Consider the following 12,400-nt stretch of genomic DNA (forward strand, 5'->3'; position numbering starts at 1 on the left):
ATTGGCTGAACAGGTTGGAGGACCTCTCTCAACACGGGCAGGTTTACACAGCCCCCACCGACCCCGGCGGTCATTGAGTCCTCCATCTGCAATTCGCACAGACGTTTGGGTGGTGCATATACTTCGCGCTAAGTGAAGCTGCAGGAGGCAGAAGAGGGCAAAAGAGGGCAACGGTTGCCTTGGAGGAGCCGGGAGGCCGCCCATATCGTCACCATCTCCGTCATCATCGCACCGCCATGACTTTTTGATTGCGATAACCATCGCGATGGGATGGAGCTACAGCGTCGCCCATCAATTCTAGAATCCCAGTCGGATCGGCATTTCTGTGCATCTTTCCTGACACGGCGCCACGAGGGGGGAATCGGCGTCTCGGTGTGCAAGCCTGCCTATTCCTTCTTTCTCCTTACCGGTATACCAGTAGGCAGTGCAGGTCCGTGCATTAGGAGAGTTCGAAACGGAGGACCTCTAGGGCACCAAGACGTCTCTTGCACCACCTTGTTGGATAGTGCACAACATTGAGGGGCGGCCGAGTGGCGTGCTGCATTTACTAATGCGCACACCTGTGCCTTTTTTCCTTTACGAAATCTTGCGTACTGTGTACTTTCAGGCAAGCCTCAGGCCGCTCCAGCAGGCTGAACACTTGGATTGAGGTATGTTTTGGATCCGGTTCAACGAGGCCTCCTATGTCGTTTATGCATGTTCAAGTTTACACCCTTTGGTTCAACACCGTTCCACTTCATCTAAGGAGCGGCCAACAAAAACACAACACGTCGATGCCTCAGGCAACCATTTAGCAGGCTGACTCGTGGTAGCAGACATGTCCCAATACTACTCTGGCAGAAGCTACCAGCAGCCCTTCGACTCGGCTTTCAACCATATAGAACATCGCTACAATGGTTCAGTGCCTCGGCTTCACATCAGCACTGCAGAACAGACAGAGCCATGGAATCTGTCACAGCGCCCACGAAGCGTGCAAGATATGAGAGAACAGGCATACAGCCCAGCTACGTCGGTACATACCACGAAAACTACTTCCGGTACGCTGCTACCACAGGGAATGATCTATCATCACTCAGATCTGTCTGCGGCACACAACAGTCTCAGTCTCGGTCTACAGAGTAGCTCGTCTTTGCTCACTCCCAGCTATGGTTCTTCTACATTCAACCCAGCTACACAGGAGGATTCATGGAGTTTGTTCAATCTCCGAAGCGCTGAAAATAGACGGCCCCGCTACGCATCGCGCCAGTCCAATGTTGAATCGCCGCGCTATCCTCGCAACGGACTTCAGGGTAAAGGTGTTGTGCCTTCTGATGATGGCTACTTCTCAGTCAAAACAAGCCAATCAGCACTTGGTAACGAGGCTGATTGCTCCAGCCAAAGCTTGCCAGTAGATTTCTACAACCGAATTGAAAACATGAATGTCGAATCCGTGGCTAGTATTCCAACAGGAGTGTCAACTGTACCCTCGGATCAAATCTCTCGTGTTAGCAGCACGCGTAGCCGTAAGTCAACAAGAAAGTCGATCAAGTGTGATCAGGCCGGATGTGGTGAGACATTCAAATGTAATTCCGAGTACAAGTGAGTAGGTTTTGGTTCTATTAATACCGACAGCGCTGAGTTCCAAACAGGAAGCATCAGCTTAAGCATGAAAAGCCATTCACGTGCGACGTACCCAAATGCAAAAGGGCTTCCCAAGGATTTACCACATCGAACGATCTGGATCGACACAAGAAGAGTGTTCACCAAGTAGATTTCAACAACGGATCTTACAGGTGTGTAGGCAAAAATTGTAAGAACAAAGAAAAGATATGGCCACGTCTGGACAATTTCAAACAGCACGTTACAAGAATGCATCAAGACGAAGATGAAACAGATATAATTGAGAGGTAATACTCTGTGGTTGGATGTTCTATCTGACAAGCTAACGTTGGTAGATCGAAGTTGAACCCTGAAAAACGTCCCTCCTTGATGAATCAGGAGCCTGCAGATGCACACATGGACGCCAACTTGCTGGCTGGCATGGATAAGTCCTTCCCACTTAGCCCAACGACGGGTAATTCATCTCCCCTTGACCTTTCAATGAAACGAGACCATGAGCGCTGGTCGTCAATTGATCTGAGCCTAAGTCCTCCCAAGGATGAACACCAAACAATGCATTTTTCAGGAGACAATTCTTTTGTAACACGACCTGCGCATTTTCCTGGACAGCGTCGTGGCCAACGCCGAGCACCGGGGCTGTCGTTAGCTCAGCAAACACAAATCCCTCCCCCTGCCGATGTGTCCACGGATATTGCACCAATAGAAACAATCTCGCAGGCTCCTCTGTCCGATATGGACTACGGGTTCTCCAATGCACCTCAGACAAAGGCCGAGCAACAACGAATGGCACAGAGAAAGCCCGCTGCTGTGTCTTCCCCTTCTAGTTCTTTAGAGATTGGCCATATCTTAAACATCCTACACCAAGGAAGTAGTTCAGCAAAACGAGTTGAGACATTGGCTGAAAACATACAGCCAGGTTCGGACACTCAATCTGACACGGATCCAGTAGTCTTGACTAGACTTGATGCTTTGCAAATCATCAAGTTTATCACACAGAGCACAGACATTGCTCAGGCGGCGCCGTGTAAGGCTGAAAAAAGTCAGACGGCAGGCCTGAGAGTCTGTCCGCGTCCTGGATGCGGGTATGCCGTCAACCGGGATTGTGATTTACGGAAACATATGAAACGGCATGAGAGGCCCTATGGCTGTACGTATCCCAGGTGCCATAAGCGCTTTGGCGCGAAATCAGATTGGAAACGCCACGAAAATAGCCAACACTTCCAGCCTGAGGTGTTCCGATGTGCTTTTGAACTATCTCCCGGTGCGATTTGTGGAGTGTATTCACCTCAAAAGGAAGCATTCGAAATCCACTTGAAGACACATGGCGTTTCTTCTCCTGGAGCCGCAGAGATTCTCAACACACGCAGCAAGATTGGGAAGAATTGTCAAGGGTCCTTTTGGTGTGGCTTTTGTAAAGCTATCATTGAGCTCAAGACGAGGCTCAATGCGGCATGGGACGAACGATTCGATCACATAGCAGAGCACTTGGAACAAGACAACAAAAAGAGCATTGAGGAGTGGATATGTGTCGAGCAGAACAAAACCAAGAAGGAGTTGCTCGAGGAGAGGATGCGAAATGATGACGAAGATGAAGAGAGGGGAAAGAATAATGACTGCGATCATCCGCTTCCACCTCCGCCTCCCCCACTAGAACGCGGACCTTGGACCCCGACATCGACCGGTGCGGGCTTATCACAATCATTACCCTCATATTCTAGTAATGAGGGTAACAGAAAACGATCTGCACCTAACAATGCTGATGACCTGGATCCAAGAAGCAAGCAAAAAAGGAGAACGACTACTATTACGAACAGATATTGCGTATGTCCATGGCACACCACGTCCATACTTTATTGTTGATCGCTAATTGTAGAGCAGTGCTGTTGTCAAGGCGGACCATGCAGCTCACTTCAGCTTTCATGCCTAGACTGTGGCCATGAACTATGTTGGAATTGTAAGTTGATTACAGAGGAGTTTGCAATGGTGGATTCAATGGAACTCTATTAGTGGTGTTGGGCAGGGGCCCGGATGTTGATTTGCGGCGCTTTATTCCCCCTCAAAAACGATGGATAGATTTCTTTTACTGTTTTTTATTTATTTCCTCTATTCAAATGTAGACTCCAAAAATCGAATAGTGCTTTGATTTGATCAAGTGGCTCGTGGTCCATAATCAAGGGCAAGGGGTGAACATGCGGAGGTGTCAGGATAGCATGGGCGATGACATGCGTGTCGGCGAAACAAAGTGCCGAGGCGCGGAGTTGGAAACGTGTGCTCTATCACGATAGCTCTCATCGTTGACGCGGCCCATTGCGACCACCAACCACTCCTTGACCTCTCTCTTTTTTTTTCTGCTTTCACCTGCAAACATGGCTGCCGCCGTAGACGACGGGCAGTTCCTCAAGCAGGCGACTGGTCGAAACACTCGAGGCTTGCTGCGAGTGATTATCCTGTGCCTGATTGCGGGTGCGGCCGTGAGCAGCCGTCTGTTCTCAGTGATTCGCTTCGAGAGCATCATCCATGAATGTCAGTAGTGATGCAATTCGCATGCCACCCGGGCAATTGCATCGAGTCTGGGCTGACCAATTGACACAGTCGATCCCTGGTTCAATTTCAGGGCAACAAAGTATCTCGTTCAGCATGGCTTCTACAGCTTCTGGGACTGGTTCGACGACCGTACGCTCTTCTCCGTGCTGCAAGTAACTCAGAACAACACAGACTGACACGATATCACAGGAACATGGCACCCGCTGGGCCGAGTTACTGGTGGCACCCTCTACCCCGGATTGATGGTCACCAGCGGCGTCATCTACCACTTCCTCCGCGCCATTGCCCTCCCCGTCGACATTCGTAACATCTGTGTCCTCCTGGCCCCCGCCTTCTCCGGCCTCACTGCGCTGGCTACATACCTCCTGACATCGGAAATGGTACCCTCGCCCTCGGCTGGTCTGCTTGCGGCCGCCTTCATGGGCATCTCACCCGGTTACATTTCGCGATCCGTGGCCGGAAGTTACGACAACGAGGCCATTGCCATCTTCCTTCTCGTCTTTACCTTCTTCCTGTGGATTAAGGCTGTCAAGATTGGTTCCATATTCTGGGGTGCATTGACTGCCCTGTTCTACGGATACATGGTGTCAGCGTGGGGTGGATACGTCTTCATCACAAACTTGTTGCCTCTGCACGCTTTCGTCCTCATCTGTATGGGACGATACAGCCCAAGGCTGTACGTCAGCTACACTTCGTGGTACGCCCTGGGCACGCTTGCGAGTATGCAGATTCCCTTTGTCGGTTTCCTGCCCATCCGCAGTAGCGAGCACATGTCGGCTCTTGGTGTCTTTGGTCTCCTCCAGCTTGTCGCATTCGTCGACTGGGTCCGCGCACAACTTCCAGGCAAGCAGTTCCAGACGCTTCTTCGCGCACTGGTTCTGGGTGTCTTCGTCATTGGCGTCGGAGGTCTGGTGCTTTTGACCGTCTCAGGTGTCATCGCGCCCTGGACTGGCCGTTTCTACTCGCTCTGGGACACTGGATACGCCAAGATCCACATTCCCATTATCGCATCCGTCTCCGAGCACCAGCCTACTGCCTGGCCCGCGTTCTTCTTCGATCTCAACATGATGATTTGGCTCTTCCCTGCTGGTGTCTACCTGTGCTTCCGCACTTTGACCGACGAGCAAGTCTTCATTGTCATCTACGCTGTCCTTGCCAGTTACTTTGCTGGTGTCATGGTCCGTCTCATGCTTACTCTGACTCCCATTGTTTGTGTTGCATCTGCCATTGCCTTTTCCCAGATCCTTGACACCTTCCTGGACGCCAAGACGCCCAAGCCCAAGACCGAGAAGGAGAGTGCCGATGTGGCTTCAGTTGCAGCGGCAGCAGTGCTCCCAGACGGCCTCCGATCCACCCGCAGCCCCTGGGTTGGTATTTACTCATATGCCTCCAAGCTCACTGTTGTCGGTTCCTCCGCCATCTACCTTGTGATTTTTGTTCTTCACTGCACTTGGGTCACCTCAAATGCGTACTCGTCGCCCTCAGTCGTGCTCGCGTCCCGTACCCCCGATGGTCACCAACACATCATTGATGATTACCGTGAGGCGTACTACTGGCTCAGGCAGAACACTCCCCAAGATGCAAAGGTCATGGCGTGGTGGGATTATGGTTACCAGATTGGTGGCATGGCTGACCGCCCTACGCTCGTTGACAACAACACGTGGAACAACACACACATTGCTACCGTTGGTAAGGCCATGAGCTCCAGCGAGGAGGTCAGCTACCCGATTATGCGCCAGCATGAAGTTGACTACGTCTTGGTAGTCTTTGGTGGTCTTCTTGGCTACTCCGGAGACGACATCAACAAGTTCTTGTGGATGGTCAGGATTGCCGAGGGTATCTGGCCCGAGGAGGTCAAGGAGCGCAGCTTCTTCACATCGCGAGGTGAATACCGTGTTGACGAACAAGCTACACCAGCCATGAAGAACAGTTTGATGTAAGTTGCCTGGCTCATGGTTTTGAATATTACATACTGACTGCTTCCCCAGGTACAAGATGTCATACTACAACTACAATGCGCTTTTCCCTGCAGGTCAAGCACAGGACCGTGTCCGTAACGCGCGTCTGCCTGCTCAAGGTCCGGAGCTTAGCACCATTGAGGAGGCCTTCACCAGTGAGAACTGGATCATCAGGATTTACAAGGTCAAGGACCTCGACAACTTTGGTCGTGACCACCAAAGCGCGGTTTCCTTTGACAAGGGCCACAAGAAGAAGCGCTCTACAAAGAGGAAGGGTCCCAGGGTACTGAGAGTGGAGTAGGTGGTCCAAAAAAACGTAAGAACTTTGATAGAAACTTAGTTGCTGTATAACATAACACATTTCTGGCATGATTCGCAGGGCGGGCGTTTGGCAGGAATAAAAAATATTAGCCACCAGTTTCCGAAATGGCCAGTTGAATTGTATCAGTTGGAGTTGGGTCTCAATTGACGTACACGTTTTGTATTGTGCACGCGGTCTTCACCACATTGTCTTTCACTCCTCATTTCCCCTCACCGGGCAGATTAAATTTGATTGGGTCATCCACACTTTCTCTTACTCTCACCACTCACTCTAAAGTTTCTGCCTGATTCTCTTTCTGCTTTGCTTTGCTGTATCGTGCTTTCCGTGCCGCGCAGGCTTGACTTGCATTGGCTGCAACTGCTCAACGATATTTCCTTACTCCTCAACCTGCACAGGCGCACCTGCCACGGAGCACCAGATGGCGAACGAAGAACAGAGAAGAGCTTTCGAGTCGTATATGGGCCGCGCGAATAGCGACAACGGGCAAGTTCAGAATCCAAGCCAGCCTCTTCCTCAGTATCCTGGATCAGTTGCTCAGCCGGGCAATCCGTATGTTTATCAAGTGTAAGTGGACCTCTATATTTTGGTACTGAAGATTGACTAACAAGCGACTGTAGGAGTTGTTGTCATGGACTTCCTGGTCTGGTATCATACAGTATCACTGCTCACACACAAGTAGCAATTCCCTGGGCTCGGAGTGCCCCCTGCAGTGCCGACGCCGCCACCGGCAGCCTCGTCTTCTGTCGCTTCGTTTCCAGGGTACCAAGGCGGATATTCTCAACAAAACTATGGGCTAGCGTTATACGGTCCAAACGGTATTCCGCGACGTCCGCCGCCACTAGGTGATCCTCAAGCACAGCAACAGCAAGGGCAGCAACATACGCCAACTGGAAGCGGATTTCAAGGACACGTTCAAAGGTCTGAAAGCTATAGCATACAGCCTCCGCCCCCATTGAGCCATAGCGGGTGGCCATACAACCATCCAGATAGCGGAATGGCCAGTCGTCACGATGGTCCAATCGTAGGTGCCGTCATCCCAGCATCTCGCAGCCACACTCAAGAGATGGTACGATCAAGTTCGAGACACAGGAGGGAAGAGTATCATTATCATAATCGTGACTCGGCTCAGGTGGCTCAAGCGCCGCTAGTAGAAGAAGTGGTCGTGCCAGTTATGCTCTGTCATACCTGCAGTCACTGTGGTCAGATGCGCTCTGCAGGCTTCCATCGAAATAACCCAGTAGTCCCCGGCAAGCCTTTGGTTTCTACGCCGTGCCGCAGATGCAAGAAGAAACTCGACAACTTCTATCGGTCGAGCAGTCGTTATACTCGCATTCGCAAGTGCACAGCCGACGAGCCCTGCGATTGGCCTAGCGAGCCATTCCGAGTCGACGCTGGACAAGATGAGTCTAGAGGTAGACGAAGAAGTAGAGAGGAGGTTTGTATGAACAGATACTCTCCAAGTCGACCCCGGGTGTTAAGACGCGAGTCCAGCGTAGCACATCTGGGTTTAGGAGCATTCCAGCAGGCATCAAGAAACGAACGAGTAGCTCGGAGATCCTCATCTAGTCCTGGCCATTCTACCAGGTACACTGGCGGGGTATGGCCCCCACCTGACATTGTACGCATGGAGCGAAAGCGGGTTGATGATGCGTTCTCTATACCATTTGGGCCACCTTTAGGCTATGCAGCGAAGTCAGACGAAGTATGGCCTCCTCCAGACATTGTTCGGACCCATTTGTATAGGGACGTGGAGAGGAAATCACTACGTCGGCAGAGTTCTAGGATTATCGAACTCAGTCCTTCTCCTCCTCCTCCGCCCTCTCGGCAAAGATCAACCAGAGTCGTCTATCGTAGCGATTCGCAAGAACACCGACGTAGAAGTACAAGCATATCACCTTCTCGCGTCAGATCTCGCGGAGAAAGGCGAAGTGAAGAAGCAGAATCTCGTCTCACAACACACACCCTGCCATTTCGAACAGTCATTTCAGACCGCCAACGTACCTCTTTCCGCGCGTCGGACGAGACTTGTAGCAATGCTGATTCGGTACCCCGTCAACCTCCAGAATCACCAACTTATAGCATCTTGAAACCTGGCAACCCTGACCATCACGACACGACATCCCAACGACGAGCCAGCATGCGCGCAAGCGAGCAAAGCGTGCACGTCGAGGTTGAAGGACCCCCTCGTGTCCGATTCAGCGGTGAGCGAAGAGAGAAACTGTCAGACCTGGAACCGACCCGAAGATCAAGATACGAAGATGAACATGAATCCAGCAAAAAGAAGTCCGAGTATTACCGTGACCATTCTCGTGATCGCGTACAGTACAAACCCCGACCTCGACCACGCCCAAACCAAGACTTTGAAAAAGTCCAAACGAGGTACTGCTCTCCAGTACGTGATAGAGACTATGAAGAAGAAATCCGAGTGGACAAGCAACGTCGTATCTCGCCCTCCCCATCTCCTCTCCCAAGAAGAAGCAGAGAGTACGAGGAGATCCGCGTGCGACACGTTTCTCCTCTACCCACTCGCCGCTCATCTCACCAGCACTCCGATCGTGCCACCTCACCCCCACTACCGCCTATATACCGCCATGTCTCGCGCACCGCGGCATTAGATGGCAAACGCTCGGTCATATCTCCCCCACCTCCTCCGCCTGCGGACTCTAGAGACGAAGACCACACGGATTGCAGTAGTGCGGGTGAGGGCGATGTAACGCTGGTGACGAGGTCGTGGAAGGGCATCGATGAAAATGGGAGGCCGGCGACGTTTGTGGAGGAGAGAAGGGAGGTCAAGATGCTTGCGGAGGGGAGTGAGCGGGGTGGTGTTGCGAGTGGGTATCGGGATTTGGGGTATGGGAAGCGGGTTGGTGGTGCTGGGAAGGTGTGGAGGGATGTTTGAATAGATGGGGGATTGCAAATGTCGGGGACTGGACTGGAGACGGGAGGGAAGTTCATGGTGGTTTTAGCTGTATTCTAAGAAGACAAAAAAAAACACAGGGTTCATCATGGTTTTAATTTTCTTTTCCAATTGTATCAAGTCTCTCAAGTGAATAAGAAAGAAAAAAACGAACTGGACACCTACTACCCTTCACACCGTATCCAAAACCCGACTCTGCAACGAACACAAATCGACAACCATAGCTACACCTGCTACCTCCTTTGCACTCTCCTCCAGGCGCTCCTTGACAAGAGCTTCAGTCGCAGCATCAGCCTCGGCTGCCACCTTGGCCCACGCAGCGGCCTCCTTGGAACCGCCAGCAGAAGGCAACAAGTGGCTTTCGCCCGAGAGCCGTACCAGGGCTTCCTGTGCGTCTTGGTCTGCGGCGGCGAGGTGGGCGGTGAGGTGGACCGTGCGCTGGGTGAGTGCGCGCTCGGTGGTTGCAATGTGTGCGAGGGGAGGGAGGTAAGTGAAAAGTTTGGATATGGGGTTAATTGGTTTCGAAGAGGTAGATACCGTGTTTGCGTTTACGGGCGTTGGTGGAGAGACGGCGTTGTTGTCGTTTGTCGAAGAGTCGTTTTCTTCTGCATTTGGTGCTGGTGCAGGGTTCTGGAGACTGAGATGCGCTTCTAGGAGATTGGCTCGGGCGGCGGTGTATTTGTCGTATGATGCTTGGATTTTTGCTGTTGCTGAGGCACGGTCGATTGCGGAATGGGTTGTGTCGGGTGCAGCAGCTGCAGTGCCGTTCCTGACTGGACGCTTGATGGGTGAGGCGTCTTCGAGGAAAATGCTTTCTTCCTCGAGCTTGGCCAGTTCCCCCTGTATCCAGTCTACAAGTTCATTTCTTGCTTGTTCGAGAGCGTAGACTTGTGATTGGAGAGTTGTCGACGGGGCACTGGGTGCTGTGTCTTGTGCTTTTGTTTTGGCGGCTTGAGCTCGCTCCATGCTTGCTCTTGCCTCCAGAACTTCTTGCTTCAGTTTGAAAATCGATACTTGGTCGTCTTCGGCCTGGAAAAGATTATCCAGACGCTCTGCAGGGACATCAGGTTGCTCGCCAATTGCGCGCTTGACTAAATCTCGGGGATCTGAGGAGGGCGTGGAGGGCTTTGCGCTGAGAAGTTTTTCCAGAGATTCTTGAATGACCTGAAGCTCTGCATGCCGGCGGCGCTGCCGCAGTAGAAAAACATAACCTTGGGTGACATTGTCGTCGTGCTCGGGTTCCGGTTGGGTGGGATTGTCGTCCACGTGACGAGTCCGTAGCTGTTCCAGCGAAGCCTGGAGCTCATTGTGTTTTGCTTGTGCTTTGGCGCGAGCCCGAAGCGCTTGAAGGTATTCAAGACGACTATCCTTCAGGCCAGGAGGATTCGTGTTGGCTGCAGACAGGTTCTGGGGACACTCATGGTTCAGGTGCTGGAGTTGGGTTGATGCATTGACTGGCCGCAGGGTGGATGTCAAGTATTTTGATAGCGTACGTCGAATGCGTAGTGTATCTTGGCGAGAATTGACGTAGGCGGACAATGCTCGGTCAACCTCTGAAATCGGGCACGCCGTCTGGGCTGGCATTGGACTCGAGTTTGGTCAAAGCCCCGGAATGGGGATTGACGTAGTGGTGGAAATGACAGAGGAGGGAGAGAATGCTATTCGAGGAGTTGTATGCGGCTGAGTAGCCACGGCCGCAGCTTTGACCTGTGTCACGATGCTTTTCAAGTTGGGTTTGCGGTATTAGGACAACGCAACGACTGGCGGTGTTTAGGTGGGTTGGCGGGGCTAGGCCGTAATTGGCTGAGCGTGTCCTGCTAGCGCAGATCACGAAAACACGTGCTTTGGGGCTTGGCGCATGTGCATAGAACGATTGCTTGAGCATTGATGGCGGGCAAAAGCATAAACGCAGAAAAAGGCCCGAGTTGTGCTTTTTGGTGGGCGAACGCAAAGAGGGGAATGCATATGGGTGGGAAGAGGGAGGGTCGAGCTAGTTTTCCGGTGGCACGGTTGCTTTGGGGTGTTCGCTCGTTATTACCAGGAGGGTATTCACAGATGGAAGAGCTTTGGCTGTCACGCACTACAAGGGCCGGTGTTGGGCCATGGTGCACCCTATGTGGACAAGATGGGCAGCAAGAACTGAGAGCTGACTGTTGTTTCTAGCACTACACCGAGGCAGGAAAGGCACCGGCGGATGTTCTCAGGGGATGTGATGCACTTGACGCCGTTGTCACACAAGTGACCGGCATCGAGTCAGCTATGCGCCATATGTACACAAGTATAAGCGATGTGGCTGCGGTGTGGCTGCGATGAGGCTGCCTTTACCGGGGTGCTACTCCATCAACCTGTGACTGCGTATGTGTTACATGGAAGCGTGTTAGCGTAGATACAAGGAGACGATAGCGCGTGATGGCCATGGCCCATAAGCTAGACGTGTTTGCAGATGGCAGCCCCACAGACGTAAGCTGCTGGTAGAGATAACGCGGTACAGGGACATGTACCATGCATAGGGCACGATGTGATGTCACATGTCGCTACAACCACCTCCGGCACTCAGCAGCGATGGGATGGCGAGGAATGAAATTGACAGCGGAAATGCGGCTTATAGGCAGCCGGAAGCAGAGAAGAGAGAGGTAGATACGAGACAACGGCCCTTTGGACTCGGGAGCTAGTGTGATCAGCAGCAGACAATGTAAGTACAGCAGGGCCCGTGACAAGTTCGATGAGGCATTGCGCGGAATTGCTTTGCGTGGGCGAGGCTAGGACATGGCCGTCTGCGTCAATGAGGGAGGGGGGGCGTCCGAGGGGGGCGACGTGCTCTCAGACACGAGGCGGTGGATGATGCAAAAAGTGGACAACGCATCACGCCGGGTGCACCAATTGCAGCGGGCAGCGAGGGCAGGCGGCGGGGAAAATTCAGACGGCCGGGGGTTGGGTGTGCTGGCGACTAGCAAGTACAGTGGTAGCAGTAGCAGTAGCAGTAGCAGCAGAGCAGCGATGCGAAACGGAGGCACTGGTGGGCTGCAGGGCGAGCGAGCAGGAGGGAGAGGGATAGGACAC

General features: G+C 52.5%; 4 protein-coding genes across 4 annotated transcripts; 3 read left to right on the forward strand and 1 right to left on the reverse strand.

Moving 5' to 3' along the window:
* Positions 1 to 817: 817 nt before the first annotated feature.
* COCCADRAFT_102518 (uncharacterized protein) lies at positions 818 to 3,606 on the forward strand (the record flags this gene model as incomplete). The annotated part of the gene is made up of 4 exons (XM_007716554.1): positions 818 to 1,578; positions 1,629 to 1,886; positions 1,935 to 3,420; positions 3,478 to 3,606. 4 exons carry the CDS (start codon positions 818 to 820, stop codon positions 3,604 to 3,606), a joined length of 2,634 nt encoding a protein of 877 aa, XP_007714744.1.
* A 359-nt stretch (positions 3,607 to 3,965) lies between these two features.
* Positions 3,966 to 6,402, forward strand: COCCADRAFT_7076 (glycosyltransferase family 66 protein; the record flags this gene model as incomplete). The annotated part of the gene is made up of 4 exons (XM_007716541.1): positions 3,966 to 4,122; positions 4,192 to 4,272; positions 4,333 to 6,079; positions 6,132 to 6,402. 4 exons carry the CDS (start codon positions 3,966 to 3,968, stop codon positions 6,400 to 6,402), a joined length of 2,256 nt encoding a protein of 751 aa, XP_007714731.1.
* A 439-nt stretch (positions 6,403 to 6,841) lies between these two features.
* Positions 6,842 to 9,322, forward strand: COCCADRAFT_7077 (uncharacterized protein; the record flags this gene model as incomplete). The annotated part of the gene is made up of 3 exons (XM_007716542.1): positions 6,842 to 6,987; positions 7,041 to 7,068; positions 7,103 to 9,322. 3 exons carry the CDS (start codon positions 6,842 to 6,844, stop codon positions 9,320 to 9,322), a joined length of 2,394 nt encoding a protein of 797 aa, XP_007714732.1.
* A 189-nt stretch (positions 9,323 to 9,511) lies between these two features.
* On the reverse strand, positions 9,512 to 10,924 carry COCCADRAFT_7078 (uncharacterized protein; the record flags this gene model as incomplete). Its single annotated transcript, XM_007716543.1, has 1 exon — positions 9,512 to 10,924. One exon carries the CDS (start codon positions 10,922 to 10,924, stop codon positions 9,512 to 9,514), a length of 1,413 nt encoding a protein of 470 aa, XP_007714733.1.
* Between the last annotated feature and the right edge of the window lie 1,476 nt (positions 10,925 to 12,400).

This window comes from Bipolaris zeicola (genome assembly GCF_000523435.1).
Source record: "Bipolaris zeicola 26-R-13 unplaced genomic scaffold scaffold_144, whole genome shotgun sequence".
Classification (NCBI taxonomy): Eukaryota; Fungi; Ascomycota; class Dothideomycetes; order Pleosporales; family Pleosporaceae; genus Bipolaris; species Bipolaris zeicola.